Here is a 20472-nt window from a genome sequence, read left to right on the forward strand (position 1 = left end):
CCTGCTGAATAGCTTTCCATTTATTTACTAAGACGCCAGCCTAGCTCCCACATCTGAAGAAATGGATGAAAAAGCCCTGCTTCATCTAAGCATAGCCACAAAGCAACTAAAACAGGCTTGTTCCTGTATTTATCAGCCTAGAGCACTAAGAACTTAAGCACCTTAACAGGCTTCTGATTTTTTTTTGATGTCAAAAGTTTAACTAGAATCACCTGCTGTCTCCCTAACCCCAACCAACTTTTTTCCCCAGAGCCATCCTTCCCTTCATCTGCTTGCCACGTCAGAGACATTTATCAAAAAAGCCAAAATGACAAGGGCCAGACATGCTTAAACTGACCAGGGATATCTTTACCAGCTACATCTCATAACTGTCTTAATTCCTCACAGAGATGACATATATAACCTGTCAATAAAACACACAACAGTACTTCAACTGCTATCAACCTTAAGGCGTTCACTTTACTGTGATCTAAATGCTTTTCAATACACTTATAAACAACAAAAATGGACAAAGGCAGTTTCACCAATGTTTTATCATTGGATATATGTTTTCCAAATGAATCAGATGATAGCACCTCTCAGGAACATACTTGAACTTTTGTTTCATTAGAACTACTTTGTCCCAGCTTTGAAATTGCCAGCAATTCCACTGTTTCCTGCCAATTTAGGTGTTATCATTTCATATTAAAGCAAAAAAAACCCAAAACTAAAAACAACAAAACAAACCCATGTATCTAAAGATTGTTGCTAGATCTCAAAAGTGCAACAAAAAAATTCCTCCCGTTTGCAGACAACCTAAAACAAAATGCAAAACGTGAATATAGATTCTGCAACTTAGTATTTCAATGCTAACGGGTGATTTGCTTACCTTCACAGGTTTACCTTGAACTCCAAAATCATTTATTACGGTGCACTGGAATCCAAGCATCTCATTTGTTCCCAGCTTGTAAATCAAAGGCTTGCGTTTACTTTAATATTCAGGTTTCGATTACCAAAACAAAAATGCTTACAAGCTCAAAGTACAGTGGTAAGTTTTAATTTCCATTTCTTGCAATCTCTGAGGGTCTTGAGAAGGTTGATTATTCCGCACCTCGGTTCCAGTCTGTAAAATGGAAATTGGCTTCCTTCCCCACATTATTGCTCTTTTAAATTCTTTGCTTCTCAAAGGCTTTTACTCACAGTTACCAGAGAAAAACATAAATGTCAGTGAAATAGGAATACTCTTTCACATTGGGATGAAGGTTTCTCTACATTTCACAGATGATGATTTGACTATTTGAAATAGTCAAGCAACAACCACAAATGTGCCCCAACACAGCTCTGGGTGGTTTATCTGCATGTACACAGGTGAGAAGTTTTGAAAGCCAGCACAGAGACAGTCGCTATGAACTGAGGGAGGCAACATAGACTACGCTCAGCTGATGCAGAATATTCAACAAAATATGGCTGATCATGCCACAAAATCTAATTATATGATAAATAAAAATCTGAATCAAACATGATTAACTTTTTATTTAAACAATGATGTTTCTCAAAACCAGTCCTGTAGTCTTTGTAGCAGCAACCAAAAAGGCACATAAGTACAAAATAACCCAGAATACAGATCAGGCAGAATACAAAATTTTTAAACGGGGATCCTTAAAGCAAAATCCTGAAATACATAGCTACAGTTCTTATTTTATAAAAAGGTACAGCTTGCTGTCATCCTTCATTAGCAGTTTCCTACGATTGGTGTAGTGTGTCCATCTGTGTAACGTCCATCTGTACTTACTGAAAAACCTGACAGCATAACATCCAAATATTACTAGCCAATTACGTGGGGGTTTTATGCACATGTACTGAGCTGCATTTCAGTAGTATTTGCACCAACTACACTCTTATTAGCTATCTGTGAGTCTTGCCGTCTAAGGTATAGCTGTTTAGAGATAGAACTTAGCACACACCATTGAGTCCTTCAAAGTAGTTTGACTAAGCTAGTATTTAGCTGCTTTCAAAACCTTGGGTCACTCCTCATTTTGTTCATGATTCCTCTTCAAGACTGGTGCAAAGGCCCCCTGACTGAACATACTATAATAGAATTACACCAGTTTCACAATTCAGAGGTTTCAGTTTAGATGTTTTAAAGTTAATAATATGAAAACCCTCACCCATAATAATCAAACATGCATATAATTACATAAGAAATGCAGGAAGCAAATAATATTTAGTATTAATTAGATGATGGAATTCTCTGGCCAGGCATTCTTAAAAACTGGCTTCCAAAAATAGTTAGAGAAAGATATAAACAAAAAAGAGTTGAAGTTCCTCCTACAATTCAAGAATAAATTACATAACATGCACAAAATTATCTCTTAATGTGTTATTTTCTCCCTTTTGGCAGTATTAGGAACAGTCTACTTTCATTTGGGTAGAACATGGAATATTTCCTTGAAATATTTCCATGAAGTTCCTATATTCTGAGAATATGCAGAGAAAATGACACATTTTAGATGTTTTGGGGGAAAACTGAACATTTAAGGGTTTGAAGAAATAAATTTAAAACTTTTTAAGATGCAACTTATGAAAGAGTTCTGTATGCAGCAGTGATATCCCATTTTAAGGAATAGTAGTAAATGGTAGAGTTTGAATTGCAAGTACACTATGTCATTCACCAGTTCCAAAATTCAGCATTCTTCCCCTCACTGCATCTGTATCATTCTGGAACAATCTTGTTATTCAGTCAGGTTTAAATGCCATCAGTGGAAGAACCTAAATATCTGAAGTGAAGTCACTATACAGTGTTAAACACCTATCCTGATAATTTGGGGAAAGAATAATCCAAAACAGCAGTCTAATTCAATACAGACTGTGCAGCTTCCTTAAGAAGTGATGCAGCTTTGTCCAGTTCTTGTTCTGTTTGTTCCACTGTTATCACTATTCGAATACTAGAAAAAGAAAACCAAAAGATACACAGTAAGCTTTACTCCTTGTCTTCATCTTATAGACTTTTCTTGTCCTAATTTTAACACATTAAGATCACTATCTCTAGGGAAATTATTATGAATTAAAATTCAATCAGTAACAAGACATATGACTAAACAGAAATGGCCAGACTACTGTTTTCCCCACCATACACAGCACAGACATTTGACTGTTATCTTTTTTACCTGCAGATGTGCAGGTCATGGAAATGTGCTGGTAACAGGCCACATGCCGACCACTGAAAACTGGTAGTTTTCATACAGTTATTTCAGGGTACTAGCACCCTGTAACGGTCACCGAAAATACACCTCAAAATGGTGCCTTTCCCATTTTTTACAAGACCAATTCAATCCAGTCTACTGAACAAATCCCCTTTGTTGTATGAAAACAGATAGTCATATTATCCAATAAAATGAAATAACATATTGACTTTCTACTAACCTCGGTGGAGGAAGACATTTTTCTTCTTTCTCCAGATAGCGGGCCTGAGTTAATGCAATACCACTATTCATGCACTACAAATAAAAAAAATACAGCAGTTGTTAATCTGGGAACTTCTGGTGGCATATCCTTTGTAACAAATACATACACTAATACATATAACTAACTTTTAAGTTTGGTGTCAGGATAACTCTAAGTTCTTTCTAAAATGGAGGTTTTGCAGGCTGTGCAAAACCATCTCTAATTTTAATACAGCATAAACACATAAGACAGGTTAGGGTGTAGCTTCTTTAGCTTTCATCTCCAAGTAATCAGACAAGAACGCTGTATTAAGCAGACTATTAAATAATATTTAAGCATATTTTCAAGGAAATCCACTTCAGAGTTTCTTTTTGCTGTGCACTTTTGTTTACCTGCCACCTGAAATATAAAACTTCCTCATCAACCTTCACCTCCTTTATGTGGGAGAAAGAGAACCAGTATGTACTGAAGATGGAAATAACACTACATACAAAAGATGAGACTCTTCGCACAAAAAAGCAAGTTCATGGACTCAAACAAGCAAAATTACAGAAAGGTAGACCTCAAATGGTTAAAACACACCACCAGAACTCTGTTCAAATAATAGCCTTTATTCTTATGAACATCATAAGTTTTCTAAGCTACAGTTTTATATGCAAATTTAACTTGAGTTTTAAAGTACGTAACAGGAAATAATTATTTTCTGAAGTAAAAGGTCTAATCCATATTTTTATCCAGTGCTACATCTGCAGCAAGAAACAGTTAAAAGATGGTCTTTAATATATAGTCCTGTAGTCTTTCCTGCAAGACATTCCAACAGGCTACCCAACAAGCCTCCCTACCCAAATGCACTTCATTCATTATTCACACTCTAAGGCAATGATTTATTTTAATTGCTATGGGGACACTTACATAATCCACAACTCTTTTGAGTAACTTCACATCATTTTCTCGAGATCCACAGCTCTCTTCCAACTGTAGGTGCAATGCTGGAGAAAAAGATTCTCCCACTACTTTCAAGCCAGAAATCCTAAAACAAATAAAATGCCTTTAATGCACATACTACTTGAACACACATGTTAAAGTTCTTTAAACACATGTTAAAGTTCTTTAAACACATGTTAAAGTTCTTTAAAGTTAAAGCACTTTACTAATACTAATGCTGACAAAACACACACGCATTTCAACTTGTAGTAGGTAAAGGTAACAAAACTTATCAAGTGATTGTCTTTCCTAAGGAGTTTACTAAATGTAATTTCAGCAAGTTTGTGTAGCAATAGTGACTCCTCCATAAGCGAAAAGGATTAACAATTCAGAAATTTTGACAGGATCCTTATGAAGATGTAGGAGAAATGTTAGTGTTAGGCATGTATGTTGCTGATAAAAACACAACTAGCCAGGTCAAGCCTTTGGAGTCTATATTAAGAAAATAAATAATAATAAATTTTTTTACCTACTTACGTGACAAGAAAAACCAAGGCTTATTTTTTTTGGTAAGACTTCTGATTTTAAATTATTTCCTGTACAAAATCTTCAAAATATCAACTGCTACTTAGTCAGAAGCTCCTTTAAACTAGTTTTATTACTAGAATTGCTCCCACATCCATACATAGGGACAGCTGCTAGACAGGTTCATAGAATTTGATTGAATTATTCTCATTTGATTGTCCCTTTCCTGACACACCATATCATCATATTCAGGACTGAGTAATTTCCCTCCAAAAAACTGTATTCAATAACCAAGCTGGTTATTGGTTATATTGGTTATCTCTCTCTGGTCTCCAAGATGAACAGGACCCACAAATGCATGTCTACCATCAGCTGTAAATTTGATTTCCTGACTTTGATAAGCTTGCTTTACACACATTACAGAATCATAGAATGGTTGGAATGCACCTTCAGAAATCATCTAGTCCAACCCCACTGACAAAGCATGTTCACCTAGACCAGGTTGGACAGAAACGCATCCAGGTGAGTTTTGAATATCCCCAGAGGGAAGGAGACTCCGCAATCTCTCTGGGCAGCTTGTTCCAGTGCTCCAGGACTCTCAAAGTAAGGAAGTTTTTCCTCATGTTCAGATGGAATTTCCTGTGTTCCAGTTTGTGCCTGTTGCCGCTTGTCCTGCCACTGGGCGCCACTGAAAAGAGACTGGCCCCATTCTCTTGACACCTGCTCTTTAGATATTTATAAGCATTGATGAGATCTCCTCCCCACCTTCTCTTCTCCAGGCTAAACAGACCCGGGTCTATCACCCTTTCTTCATATGAGAGGTGTTCCATTCCCTTGATCGTCTTTGTAGCCCTCTGGCTGGACTCTCTCAGTAGTTCCCTGTCCTTCCTCACCTGGGGAGCCCAGAACTGGACACAATACTCCAGATGTGGCTTCACCAGAGCAGAGTAGAGGGGGAGGATGACCTCCCTCAACCTGCTGGCCATGCTCTTTTTAATGCACCCCAGGATACCACTGACCTTGGCCACAAGGGCACATTGCTGGCTCATGGTCAACTTGTTGTCTGCCAGGACTCCCAAGTCCCCCTCTGCAGAGCTGCTTTCCAGCAGGTCAACCCCTAACCTGTACTGGTGCATAGGGTTGTTCTTCCCCAGGTGCTGGATCCTACACTTGCCCTTGTTGAACTTCATTAGGCTCCTCTCTGCCTAACTCTCTAGCCTGTTCAGGTCTCGCTGATAACCTCTTCCTCTACATGCTTAGAGATGACATCCAGGATGAGCTGCCCCATCACCTTTCCAGGAATGGAGGTGAGGCTGACTGGTCTGTAGTTTCCCAGGTCCTCCTTCTTGCCTTTTTTGAAGACTGGCAGGACAATAGCTTTCCTCCAGTCCTCAGGCACCTCTTCTCACAGCTTTGCAATAACATCTGCCCAGCTCCCTCAGCGCTCATGGCTGCATACCATCAGGGCCCACAGATTTGTGGGTGTTGAGTTTGCCTAAATGATCTCTAGCCCGATCCTCCTTGACCAAGTGAGAATATTCCTTTCTCCAGGCTCTCTCTCTTACCTCCAGGGTCTGGGATTCCTGAGGGCTGGCCTTAGCAGTAAAGACTGAAGCAAAGAAGGGATTCAGTAACTCCACCTTCTCTGTATGCTCTGTCACCAGGGCACCTACCTCATTCAGCAGCTAGCCCCCATTTTCCCTTGTCTTTCTTTTATTACTGGTGTGCTCGAAGAAGCCCTTCTTATTGTCCTTGACATCCCTTGCCAGTTTAATTCCAAGTGGGCCTTAGCCTCTCTCGTTTCATCCCTGCATACTCCAACAACGTTCCTATATTCCTCCTAAGTGGCCACTCCCTTTTTTCCACATTCTGTAAACTTCCTTCTTCCCTCTGAGTTTTTCAAGAAGCTTCTTGATCATCCAACGCAGGTTTCCTGCCTCCTTGCCCGATTTTTTACTCCTAGGGATGCACTGATCTTGAGCTTGGAGGAAGTGGTGCTTGAATATTAACCATCTCTCTTGGAGCCCTCTTCCTTCTAGAGCCTTAGCTCATGGGATTCCTCCAAGTTGGTCTTTGAAGAGGCCAAAGTTAGCTCTCCTGAAGTCCAGGACTGTAATTCTACTTTTTGCCTTGCTTCTTCCATGCAGGATCCTGAACTCCACCATCTCATGGTCACTGCAGCCAAGACTACCCCCAACCTTCACACCCCCAACTAGTCCTTCTTTGTTTGTCAGCACAAGGTCCAGTGGCACACCTCTTGTCACTGGTTCCTCCATCACCTCTATCAAAAAGTTATCATGAATGCTCTGCAGAAAACCTCCTGGACTGTGCGTGCCTGGCTGCGTTTATTTTCCAGCAAATACCAGGGTGGTTGAAGTCACCCATGAGAACCTTTATAAGTTTATACTCTTGTTTTCAAATAAGTTTTCTATTTTTACAAAAAGTTCAAGACCCAGTCAGAGCAGAAGAGACATTAAATCCATGAACACTAGAACTGGAGCGTATAGCAGAGACAACGGGGCCTACAAATGTACTGAATCAATTACAAACTCGATAAAATAAAATTATACTCTAGCATGGAAAGCATCTTGCATTATTTCTACAATGCTACTTCAATTCACCGTCCATTCCAGATAGACAAATCAAACTGATATTCTTCAGCCACAAAGCTGCAAGCATTCTGGTGTCATTCACCTACACTTTCAATCTAACCAAACATGGGCAAGTTCTTTAATACACAAGCACACACACTGCATTTGTCTCACTACCACACACATATCTGTGGATCAGGGCTACAGCATTTGATAACATAAAGGACACAAAAAAGCCATCCATAGTCCAGCTAAAAGACAGAAAAACAATACACAGTAGAGCTGTATAACATATCCATTTTTAGTTACGTTCCTCAGGAGTGACCTGATTTCTAAGAAGTAGCGTTTACAAGTAGGGAGATGAGAGACAAAATTTCACTGTAATGTAAATCTATTTGCTAGACACAGTATTAGCTTCTAGTTATAAAATAGACATAATTCTTTAACTGAAATAGATAATGACAAACTGGCCCGCCTCCAAAGAGTAAATGAGAAAAGATGAGCAGGAAGCAAGCTTTGTATCACTTCCATTCAAATTAAGTCTTTGCCTGAACAACATGCTTTGTATTTGCTATAAGTTTGCTCATAGAGGCTGCTTACAAGTTTCAAACAATTTTAATCTTAAAACTTTTTCTGTCAGTCACAGCTGTAGTAAACTGAACTGCATAATTCATGTTACCCAATTATTTGAAGAAACCCAAGAGTTTAACATGAGGCCTTCTGAAGGCAATACTTTAATGTAAAGTATTAACTATGTTTTTTCTGAGCCTCTGCCAAATTAAGATCCAGCAAGTATTTGAGAATCCAATGCCTGCACATTGTAACATTCCTGAAATCAGAATTCACTTTCCTAAGAAACGCTGGGAAACTTTTTTCAAACAAAAACGTACAACTTCCACGCAAGAAAAGGAGAGGTCTGAAAGATCTGATTTTGAAGTAAAAAAAGAACAAAACTAGCCTCCTGAACTCCAATGCTCCTTTTAAGGCTAGTTCTATATTACTAAATTAAATATGCCTTGGACTGTTTCCTGGCCCTATGGTGAATGGGTATGGAATGACTTGCATCCATACCTTTAAATTCTGAGTCTCCATGTCAGGGTGGGCACATCCAAACTGACTACTGGGAACAGGTCCTGGCTCACACCAACTCTTGAACTGTATCCAGGAGTCCTTTCAAAGAGCACTGCTTGGCCTGGGCCAAAACTATGCCACAAATCACTTCAACAATGTGACAGAGTAGACAATCACGATCCAGTGCTGAGGGACGCTTCCTGACGTTAACATACCAGTACAGATGTAGCCTCGGGGAGCTCTCTCCTCATAGCGCTTTGCACCCCACATACAAAGCTGGGCCACAGAACTGAGTGGCAGGACCATGACCTTGGAGGTCGGGAACTGTGAAGTCACTGCCTTAACTCCATAAACATTTCTGTCAGTTTTGCTAACAGAAAACTAGAATGAGATCTCATTGAAAAAAATGTCATGTTTCTCTGGAAGGGAAAACATTTAAAAATAAATCTGTTTTTTCCCCAATGAAAACTTGCTTTATTGGAAAATTCTCATCCAGGGGTAGGATATGCAATAACTAATGAACTATTTAAGGGATACTACCTACTGCTGTCATGCTTTAAAAAAAAAACCCCATAAAATTCTGTCTTGTCCATCCTGTTTCCCTGCAACAGAGCTTTTTCAATTGTTTACTAAGAGACTAGATATTTTTAAATACAAGACAGAAATCTACCTAATCTAAGATTGTTAAGAAAATTAACAATATCCTGATTTTTGTTAATCATCCCAGCTCTTACTGTATTTTCATATGCTTTATAAACTGCCATACACAATAAGAAAGTAGTTCTATGCAGGACTCAGAAGAATTCTTCCATTTCTTCCCCAAACCTGCACTTGGCTTGTACCCAGAACAGGAATAAACACCAGTCATTCCTCTAACTTAGAACACTACAGTTTCTTCCCCACTATAGGCCACAGGGTATGGAGCAGATCATCCCGCGTGCCATTACACGGCACATGCAGGACAACCAGGTGATCAGGCCCAGCCAGCATGGGTTCACGAAAGGCAGTTCCTGCTTGACTAACCTGATCTTCTATGACAAGGTGACCCGCTTAGTGGATGAGGGAAAGTCTGTGGATATTGTTTACCTGGACTTTAGTAAAGCCTTTGACACTGTTTCCCATGGCATTCTGCTGGAGAAACTGGTTGCTCATAGCTTGGATGGGTGTACCCTTTGCTGAGTAAAGAACTGGCTGGAGGGCTGGGCCCGAAGAGTGGTAGTGAATGGAGTTAAATCCAGTTGGTTGGCAGTCACAAATGGTGTTCCCCAGGGCTCGGTACTGGGGCCGGTTCTCTTTAATATCATTATCAATGATCTAGACAATGGTATCAAGTGCAGCCTCAGTAAGTTTGCAGATGACACCAAGATAGGTGGGAGCGTTGACCTCCTTGAGGGTAGGAAGGCTCTACCAAGGGCTTTGGACAGGCTATATTGATGGGCTGAGGCCAATGGTATGAGATTCAACAAGGCCAAGTGCTAAGTCCTGTAATTGGGTTACCACAACCCCATGTGATGCTACAGGCACGGGGAAGAGTGGCTGGAAAGCTGCCCCGCAGAAAAGGACCTGGGGGTACTGGTAGACAGCTGGCTGAATATGAGCCAGCAGTGTACCTGGGTGGCCAAGGCAGCCAACAGCATTCTGGCTTGTATCAGGGAGAGCGGGGTGAGCAAAATAGGGAATAACTAAGTGACTAATACTACAAAAAAATCAGGTAGTATAACCAATTGTGCATTATAGATTTTGTGTGTTTAAATGTTATTAATTTCTGTAATATGTAACAGAACACTGCTGAAGAAAATGAATTGTAAAATACTAGCTAACATATCTATTCTGTACATTAAACAGTGGTTGAATAGTCACAGTAATTTCTGTATTTTTTAGTATCAAAACCTGTCAGGAAAAAATGCAATTAGGCAGTATAACCATCTTTTAAAAAAGGATAGCGTTAGGAAATTTTAAACAGAATCCTTATTTTTCAGATAAATTCCAGCAATTTTCTATGTGCCTCCAGAATAATGAATACTTCTATTACTACTTAACATTCAAGCCTTCTATGTAAGAACAATATTGTATTAAAGGTGATTGCAAGGTGCATTGGGCTGTCTGAAAGAGCATCTGCTAAGCTACACCCCAAACTCTTTTACTTGGATGTTGTTCTCAAAATGCTTATCAACACTTCATACCATTGAAAGCTATCACACTCTCCTAAAGACTTAAATGTGTAAGGGCTTGCTAACATCCTCACTAGCATTGAGGTATAACCTCATTTCCATACCTGTAAAGGGATTTTAAAAACTTGGGCTCTTTCTAGTAGCATAACAGAGACAGTTGGAAAAGGATGACTTTCTTCCTTTAATGCATACATATTTTAGTGTACGTATCCCAGTCTAAGCATCTGTAAAAGCAGAAATAGATTTGGGCAAGGAGAGGTCTTTAAAGTTGGCATTATAAAGGTATGGTCAAATGAACAACAGCCAAAAAAACCACCCCAAAACACACTTACCCCTGTAAAGCTTTATGAATTCGTTCACATTTAGCCCGGAGAGTCTGAAAAATGTCTACACACACACACAAAAAAAAAAAAAAAGACAAAAAAGGAAAAGGCTTAGATATCCTGTTTCCACTTAACATTTCCATAAGTCTAAGATTTCAAAAAAAAAAAAGCATTTGGAAGGAAAACTAAGATATACATATCTATTGAAGTACTAAGTCTCTTCAATACTCCTCGTAATGTTCCGGACTCCCATTTCTGCCAGGAAATGACAGGCTTTTAAGATCTGACAAATGCATTACTTCCCTTTATCTCATTACTCCAGCTGCATTGGTTCATGATCATATGGAAAGGATGACACAAACACTTGGTAATGGGACTGAAATGGCAGGTCAAACTTACTTATATCTATAAAAAATCTACAGCCACGCAGACTCTGCTCCTTGATCCTTTCACCAACTCACTGCTGATTCTTAAACAGGAAACTTTGACTCCTGGACCTGCAAGCCTTGGTTCCTGTCCTTGGTAAAGGCCCTTCACTACAGCTAACAGTCCCATAACTTACTCTTAATTTTTTTCTTGCTTTTGTTTAACTTCTGATGACCAGGCATGGGCTACCCAGTAGTTTTTATTTAATTTGTGACAAATTACATACTGCAACTCTCAGCAGATGTCCTCCAATCTGTTGCCGCTAATGAAGGTTAAAAAAAAAATACACACAGATTTGGCCAATTTTGTCCTTCTCCTATACCTCTCACCCCCTTCATCCCTCACAAAAAAAAAAGTCTTTCTTAGGTTCTGGCAGCAAGGGGAACTCTCTGACTCCTAGTGCAGAAACTACTACCTGCCAACTTTAGCCAAATGTCCTGTATGTGGTTTTGCCAAAATTGTATGGTTTTACACCATGATCATTCCCAAGATTCTTGCCTGGTTGCTTACTTGGCGAAGAAAAATCAAAATTATGTAGTGCAAGTAGAAAGGATAGGTCTGTTCAGTTCTGAGGAAATATATTCTGATTTGTTTCCCTTTAACCGTCCCTTTCTCCGTTTGTCTTTAAGGAATTTGTTTTCAAGGAAGCAGCATATTACTAGTCTATAACACAGAATAGTAATTTCTAATTTGCTTACGATAACCACGTCTGTCCCTCTTAGCCTCAACTAACTCACTCATTTTCAGCTGGAAGGAGGAAAGGGGAGGAAACACTGAAGAAGAAAAGCAGGATGGGAAACTATATGAAGAAAAAATCATGCATGTAAAATTAATTAGCTGAGAAAGAGAAAGGACTTATAATAGCAAAAGGGTGAGGAATCAAAGTAAGGAATAGTATGAGTTACTAGTTTTGGGTGAAGAAAGACTGAAGAATAAGATTTTCTGGAATTACGTACCTGGATTATCTTCCATAATATTCAGAGCCTCAATAGCAGCAGCAGCTAAAAGAGGAGGTAAGGATGCTGAAAAACAGTAGCCTTGACCAGACAATCGCTGAAAAAAGAGAAAAAAAGAAAAAAGGGGGAAAAAAAAAAATCACTTTTCTGTTTGTAGCAGTATAGAAAATGTTTTAAAAGTTAATTCACATGCATTTAAACAACCTCTACTCCACACTTACAGGTTCACGGAATAACTTAAAAGTAGGTCTCCAATTCATTTACAGTATTTCATAGAACCAGACAGTTTCTGTATGGAATCAAATGTTGCATAATAATTTATATCATAACACTCCTTGCAAATTCATATTAGTAACTAACTCTTAATCTTTAAGTAACTCATCCTGCCACGCAATAAAAAAAAAAAAAAAAAAAAAAAGAGACCTGGCTTACCTGATGGTCAATAATAAAAGATCTTCCACAGCAAAATCCTCCAATAGAAGCCAGAGAATTTTCCATGTTGGCACTAATAAGATCTATATCATCAATCTGCCAGTTAAATTAACAAGTTATTAAGAGATGCTTTTGATTACATCAAGACTATTTATAAGATACATCTATTAAAGATGTATCTTGTTTCATATTATCATGAATACTAGAGAAGATCCACCAAACTCACACATATTAAAATGAAGCTACAATTGAAATACCAATTTTAAGCAATACAAAAGGACTTTAGAAATTGACATTTATGGATCTGTAGATAATTTACAGATGATCACTCTTTTCCAGGCATTGCAATGTGAAGAAAAAACAGAAAAAACAAATTATATAGATATTGGTGACAATTCCTCAAAGCACTCAGTCTGACAGTGTCCTGTAAGAATGCAAGTAGTCCCACTGCAGCCAGCAGGAGTTAGAGTATGATTAAAATTGAGCATAAGCCTAGTTAAATCAGAGTTTGAACCTTAGAGACACAACTCTCTTATTTCATTTATCAGTTGCAAACATATTTTTTGCCAGGTTCTGTAACGCACACTGACCACTACTGCTACAAATTCCCATTCTGAGCAGACAAAACCGAAAGATTACGTTTTCAAGTGAATTTAACATAAAAGCCAATTAATCAGATGGTACTTGGCAAGCATCACAGGAGCACTGTTTGTTTCCTTTTCTAAAGCTGTTTAACATTTATTTTCTCTTTTCCACATTTGCTATTAAGACAGCTAAAGTGAAAACAATAGGAGATAAGGGAAGACAGAATGCATTCTCAGAATCTGATATTTCACTTCCAAACTAAACTCAGACACCATCAGAACGTAGTGAGAGATACCCTACACTAAGACACTGGCAACCAAAAGAGCATTTCTTCCTTCCCTAGCTCAGGTGGCTGTGGTAGCAAACAACTGCAAGGATACTGTTTTGGATTTCCAAAGTACTTCTTAGCTGAATAAACACCACAAAAGGTAGACTCTTGGAAAAATAGTTTGGCTTAATCTGCTGGTAAAGTAGTAAGACAACATCACTGAAAAGACCATCAAAAGCTTCATCCTACATTTCTCCACTGGAGTACAAGGCAATAGAATGAAGTAGGCTGGCTATACACCGAGATTTTTCTGACTTACCCCTAGCCCCCAAACATTTCTGTGTAAGCAGGTCACTTCTAAGTGTATGTGGCTGGAAAATACTGCAATCATCATCTCACCAAGTGTCCAAAAAAAGAATAAAATTATGCATTGTAAAAATTCTCTTGTTATATTACTCACTAAAGATAAGTAAAATTGTTTCAAGTAACCATGTGAAAGAAAAGTGCCAAGTCCTGAACATTTTAAGACTGATAAAGAATAGTATGTTTAAATTTCTATCATACAGTACTAAACATTGTTAATGCCACAAATATAAGAAAACAACTATTCAATTTGCTTCTGTGCAAGTCTCTTGTTCGCAAGAACACTCACAAAAAGTCACTTACATTTATTCCAAAGTGTTCAGTAATTCCTCTTCCATGTTGTCCAAGGACTCCAAAGGAAAGACTCTCCTCCAAAAATATTCTAACTTTGTATTTATACTTCAATTTTATCTAAAGCATGCAATAAAATACAAGTCAAGCCCATCAGAATTTGGAAACAAAATGGCTGGGGGAGATAAGGTAAAGACAGTATACTGAATACTGCAAAAAATGTCAGAGTTGTGTTCTCTCACTAAGACATTTTAAAAGCCTCCAAATTTCTTCCACAATATAAGACTAGAGTCAATTTCATAAATGTTCATGTACAATTTTTTTTTTTAATAGGCTATCGAGTACTTTCAAGATGATGCTTTTTTCACAGCATTTATTCCATTATCTACTAGAATATGGTCTGCACACAAAGTCAATCTATGCTGAACAGCAAATGTTTTCCTTGAAGTCACTGTTTGTCACAGCTGTGTGAAGGTTGCTTTGAAAATTTTTTTTTTTTTTTAAGATATAATTTGGTTTAACTATTTAGTATTATACAGCATAGCTGAAAATACAGTATATTTTACAGGTTAAAAACTAAGACCATAACCAGATATTCATTTGCAAGTCTTATTACATATAGTTTCAGAATCCTAATCCTGATCAGAAGTTTCAAAACAATATAAGATTTGGGATCACCGTTTCATGAACATTTGAGAAAGCAAGAAGCTAAACTCTTGCAGAGCCTGCAGAGCTTTTCATTAGCCACGTTTTCATATGCAGAGTTTAAAAGGCCAACTGAAACCACTTACCAATTCTGGAAGAGGACAAATGTCTCCTGTGTTCACATACAATCCTTCCACTACAATAAACCTTCGAGTTACACGGGCCTTGCGAGGATTCTTCAGAGAAAGATATGGTTTCAGTTGATATCAATTGTTACTAACAAGTGAAGCTCTGAAGATTTTTTTACAGGGAAGGACAGTAATGGGAAGGGAAGGAAGATAACGTCTCTTTTGCAAGTAAGCTTTTAGTTTAGTTTAAACTCAGTATTTATCATGTGTAACAAAAGTTGAAATGCCTTATTGGACTACATTTATTTTGTAATAATTTTAGAACTTTTAACGCTTATACAAGATTTAAGATGCCTTTTTTTTGCAACAAATCTTAACGAATCCATTTGAACTTTATAAATAAAAGGCAAGCAATGCAGCTACAGAACAAATACTACAGATCTTGGTCTCTACTATATTCATCATTAGTCTAAGCATTTAGAAGGCATTTCAACAAGTGGTTTGTGCACCAGCATTCTCAATGCAGCACAAACCTCTCAAGTAGTGTCTTCATAAAACACAATCCAAAAGAATTCATAATGTTCCAATTACAATCTCTGTCTGACACCTGGACAATATAGGCCGTAAGAATATCCTGCACTGGTTTCTGTTTAAAATTCAATGGTATGATTTAAGTTTTGTTGTTTTAAAATACCATTCGCCTGGTATTTACTTTAAACCTTACTGATACCCTCTGATCAAGGATATTGTCATGCTTCTTACCTTTTTCAGCCTTGTGAAAAGACTCAGAGAACGTCTAATTGACTTTTCTGAGTGCTAGGCACCAAAACTAGGCACAGCCTACTCCACAAGCTGGACCAACTCTAGTAGTAAGGTCTATCCCTTCCTAGTCAGTATGTCTTATTTATACGCACATGGTCTGTATTAAGGTCTTGGACACCAACTTTATGTTCACATTCAGCTAATTATGTTAAGAAACTTTAACCACGTAGCTAAAAGTACTCTGCTCTAACAAACCAAATGTGTTACACAAATTGCACCACTAGTCTGTAAACCACATCTAAAAACTCATGGAAGATTATCTGACAAAATGTATTTTCTGTTAAGATAAGTTAACTAGTACATTGTCTATAAATTTGCTATTAATCAAATCCACTACTGATTTAGACTGATGTTAGGCTGGTTGGCTTATAATTATGCAGTTCATCTACTTTACTTTTTCTAAACGTTAACACAAAATCAGCTTTCTTCTAATTGTCTGTAACTTTCCAGCATTCAGTGAATGAGGCACATAATGGTGTTAGTTCTTCAGCTAATTCTTTTAAAATTCATTTAACCAAGTTATCTGTACTTGCTGGTCCTGATTTTAGTAGCTCCTTTTTGTCAGAATGAGAAGCGAACCAAACTGACCCAAATTTTTCAAGAGAAAGAACACGTTAAGAATTGAGTGCTAGACAGGGGAAGCGGCTAAGGGAAAAAAAAATCATGCTGATTCTATAAATTAAAGGGTTAGGACTAGCTGCTTTTGTGTTGACTTTATGGTGTGGCACTCCAACTGATAACTAACTTGCATGATTTATTAGGTAAACGCAGTTATACAAATTTCTAAAAGACCAAAAAAAAGCTCTGCAATAGTATTTTTAAAAAATAAAATCATCTCACACTCAGCCATCTGCCCATAAAGATAATACCCCACTACCAATGCCTGTGAGCTTGCTTCCAGTGGTTATGCAGACAAATGCAAATAAATAAATAGGTTTTTTTAAAAAAGCACTCTTAATTACATAAGCAACATTAAATACTCAACAGAGATTTTTCAAAACCAAGTAACTGCCTATAAGCATTGCATTGATTCAGTTAAACAACCCAGTAAAAAAAGTGGCGGAGATGGCACAAGAGAGTACAAATATTTCTTCAAAGAAATCGTACCTTTTGATCTTCAGTCTCTTGTTCTTTCAACAGTCGTTCAAGGTCAGCCATATCATTATGCTTAAATAACTTGATGTTACTACGAGATGCTTGTAATCCTTTCTGAATAGCAAAGCAGGCAGCTTCATCTCTGTAAATACAGCAAGCCCTTCTCAGTTTGCATTCGGTTTCACAATTATTCAAAGAAAGCTGTCTATTAGGCCTGTCCTGCCTTTCAGCAGATATCTGTACTTAGGTGTAGTTAAAATCAGTTTTATTAAAGCAGCACATATTTTATTTACAGTTTAAAAATTCATTTCCAAAGCTTCACAACTTTCCTACGCACTATAGCCACTAAAAGCAAGTTAACAGGTTTATTTCTTGAAGTATACACTGGTCCTTTTGTTTGTACTTGACAGCAGTTTATTTGAGCAGAGCATTTCATGGACCGGGTACAACACCATGGTAATCATCCCAGAAACCTCTCACTCCATTTGCTCTGGGTCTTAGAAAAAAGGTGCAAAGATGTGCCTGTAACAATTACAGTGGTCCTCCAAGTATTCAGAACCTGCTTTTATAATATCCTTTGGGAATTACTATCTCAGTGTTCAAAGAACTATCCACCATTTTTAAGTGTTGGAAAAGCAAATCTCTGAGCATAATGGTGTATGCAATTTCACAGCTGCTTAAGTCAAGTAATCTTTTAAGAGTGGTAACTAAATCAAACCTTCTGCACGTGCTAAATGCAGTAATTTCAACCAAGTTGCTTTTAAAGATGGTGAGATCTTTTGTCAGTGAAAAGCTGAAACACTACAAGATAGCTGAATCCAGGATACACTGGCATATTGAATAGAGTGCACAATCCTGATTGTTCATCTCAAGAAAAGCTGATCCAGAAAATGTGATTAAAGTTGTGAAAGAACTTCTGTAAAAGAAGACAAATAGGCTGCAAGCCTTACACTTGGAAAAGAGAGCACTGAAGAAAGACTTTGGCAGATAAATACAAAAGTATCAGCGTGCTGTGACTTAACCCCAGCAGACAGCTAAGCCCCACATAGCCACTCACTCACGCCCCCCATGGAGAAGATGCATCAGTTCACTGACTAAAAATCGAATGCATCAATTGAAATTAGAAGGGGTAACATTCAAAACAGGCATTTCTTCATATTTTTTCATGAAACGTTCAAACTAAACTGTGAAATTACATGGCATAGAAGCATAGTGGATATTAGAGATTTACAAAGGTACTAAAAGAATAGGAAGGCTTAAGAAATATCCATCAACTACTACTAAATCCAAACTGTCTTCTTTGGCCTAGAAAGTTTTGAGTATTCTCACATTGTTTCTCCTGTTTTTTTACTCTACCCTAGGCAAATGATAACCAGCTACTCTCAGAGACCAGAATCTGGGCTTGCTGAACACTTAGTTTGACCCTGCATAGCTGTTCCTGTGTTGTTTTGATATGTACCAATATTTATCCAACAAATCTGTGGCAAATATGCACAAGGGGAACAACTGTCCTGCAAGAAAGGTGAAAAGCCAGCAGTAAACAGGAAAAAAGCAAACACTACTGTACAGCTTCTTAAGAAGAAAACTAGGTATTAAACTTCTGCTAGTTCTTGCATACAGTTTGGTTGGGCTTTTTTTCAGCTGAGTGCCCAAGTCTGCTCTTCCATGATAAAAACAGTACCTGATTTGATTTGGAGTATTTGGCAAAGAAAAGATAGCTGACTTTCGTACAACAAAATACTTGATCAAAACCAGCATTATTTTCTAAATGGTTAACTTAATATGGTTAACAATAATGAAAAAGAAAAACTGAAAGGAAAACTCTTCAATCTGGAATTTCCCAAGCAGAAAACAATACTTACACAAACACAATGTCCCCTCTTTTCGAATATGCAGGAATAGCACTGGCAATTGTTGCAAAACCGTATGAGTATATAATAGCTTCTTCTGTCCTCATGAATTTTGCTAGTCGTTCTTCTAATTCTAAGTGCACATCTATTTAAGAGTAAAATTGAAAAGATCTTAGATAGTTTGTTTTCATATCAGAAAGACCATCATTGCTTTCAGAAATCTTCTAATTGAAACAAACAGAAAGTTTATTTGCACGAAGAGTGTTCCTTACTTAAACTGACAAGTAACCCAATATTAATCAGGAGCTTTGATAAATCTGAAAATATTTATGTGGTAATGCAGTTCTCTCATGTTCTTATGCAATGGTAATTAAAATCTATTTGTGATTAGACCACAAATGATGTAGTGTTCCTGGACTGTGACAAGGAAGCACAGTTACTAAGTCAGACAACAAATAGCTATGTAATTTATAGCAATTAATGAGGTCCTGCTGGCAGATTGTCAGTTCTTCCAAGTTGATGCTTCCACTACATATATCACAGTCATCGTTATAACAGAAAACTACTCGTTAGGCTCCAATCTGAACACACTTCAGCCAATTGAAAAGGTCACCACCTCCATGCCAGACATTACTCACCTTAAGATAAATCAACACAATTACTCACACAAGCATTTCTGAAACCAATTTGGACAAAGTGACCCATGTTAGAAACAAAACACCACTAAATCAAAAGATTAAGAAGGATAATACCTCATGGTGAGTGGATTGCTGCAGAAAGGTGACTACAGTGTTAAGTATTCTGCCTAAGCAAAATAACCTGTATCAGACAAACTGTTATTTTAATTGTGTAACTCTCTTGCCACTACCTGCTTCTGCTAGCAAATGTTAGTCAGCGAATTATGCCTTTTATCAACTGGAAATAAACAAGATTAAAGGGCAAATAGAGGTCCTTAGTGCGTGACTTGAAAGATCACCATTGAGCCAAATGTTACCTTTTCTCAATTATTGAGAGTTCATTGAAACTAAAATCAAATGAGGCAACATCAGTTAAAAATACAGATTCTTCAACAGCCTATAAGGCATGGTTACGTCAATGTTGCTATTTCTAGCCAGGTACCAACAGCAAGGGTGTAGGAAGAAGCAGCTTGTAAAAGCCTTAACTTCACCATACTAAAGAAATATCTAGCATTATCTTTTTCCAAAAGAGCACATCCACCTGACTCATATACTTATACAAGAAAAGCAGGTGTATTTTGAAACAACAGACTCCCAACCACAGTCAAGAGCAATTTTATCCGTAGACTGCAAACTATAAATCTCCAATAATACTGTCCTAATGTTTACCATTCCATCAAAAAATGGAATGAAAACTAATCCTTTTATGTGGTTTTCCACTGGTTTTAAATTGAAACAAAAAGTTTAATCACTTAAAATTTGAAAGTTTTCTTTTCATAGAATCATAGAATGGTCTAGGTTGGAAAGGACCTTGAAGATCATCAAGTTCCAAACCCCCTGCCATGGGCAGGGACACCTCCCACTAGACCAGGTTGCCCAAGGCCACATCCAGCCTGGCCTTGAACA

General features: G+C 37.7%; 1 protein-coding gene across 1 annotated transcript in view; it reads right to left on the reverse strand.

Annotated features, from left to right (window-relative positions):
• Window positions 1-2830: 2830 nt before the first annotated feature.
• The window catches only part of SPTLC1 (serine palmitoyltransferase, long chain base subunit 1), a 66825-nt gene continuing 49183 nt past the window's right edge, over window positions 2831-20472 (reverse strand). The window contains exons 6-15 of the mRNA XM_009895075.1: window positions 18902-19034; window positions 17052-17181; window positions 15141-15230; window positions 14362-14469; window positions 12843-12938; window positions 12411-12507; window positions 11038-11092; window positions 4336-4453; window positions 3403-3476; window positions 2831-2924 (exon numbers count right to left, since the gene is read on the reverse strand). Coding sequence (XP_009893377.1) covers window positions 2831-2924; window positions 3403-3476; window positions 4336-4453; window positions 11038-11092; window positions 12411-12507; window positions 12843-12938; window positions 14362-14469; window positions 15141-15230; window positions 17052-17181; window positions 18902-19034 — 995 coding nt within the window. The remainder of the gene's footprint in view (window positions 2925-3402; window positions 3477-4335; window positions 4454-11037; window positions 11093-12410; window positions 12508-12842; window positions 12939-14361; window positions 14470-15140; window positions 15231-17051; window positions 17182-18901; window positions 19035-20472) is intronic.

This window comes from Charadrius vociferus, unplaced genomic scaffold, assembly GCF_000708025.1.
Source record: "Charadrius vociferus isolate BGI_N301 unplaced genomic scaffold, ASM70802v2 scaffold271, whole genome shotgun sequence".
NCBI lineage: Eukaryota > Metazoa > Chordata > Aves > Charadriiformes > Charadriidae > Charadrius > Charadrius vociferus.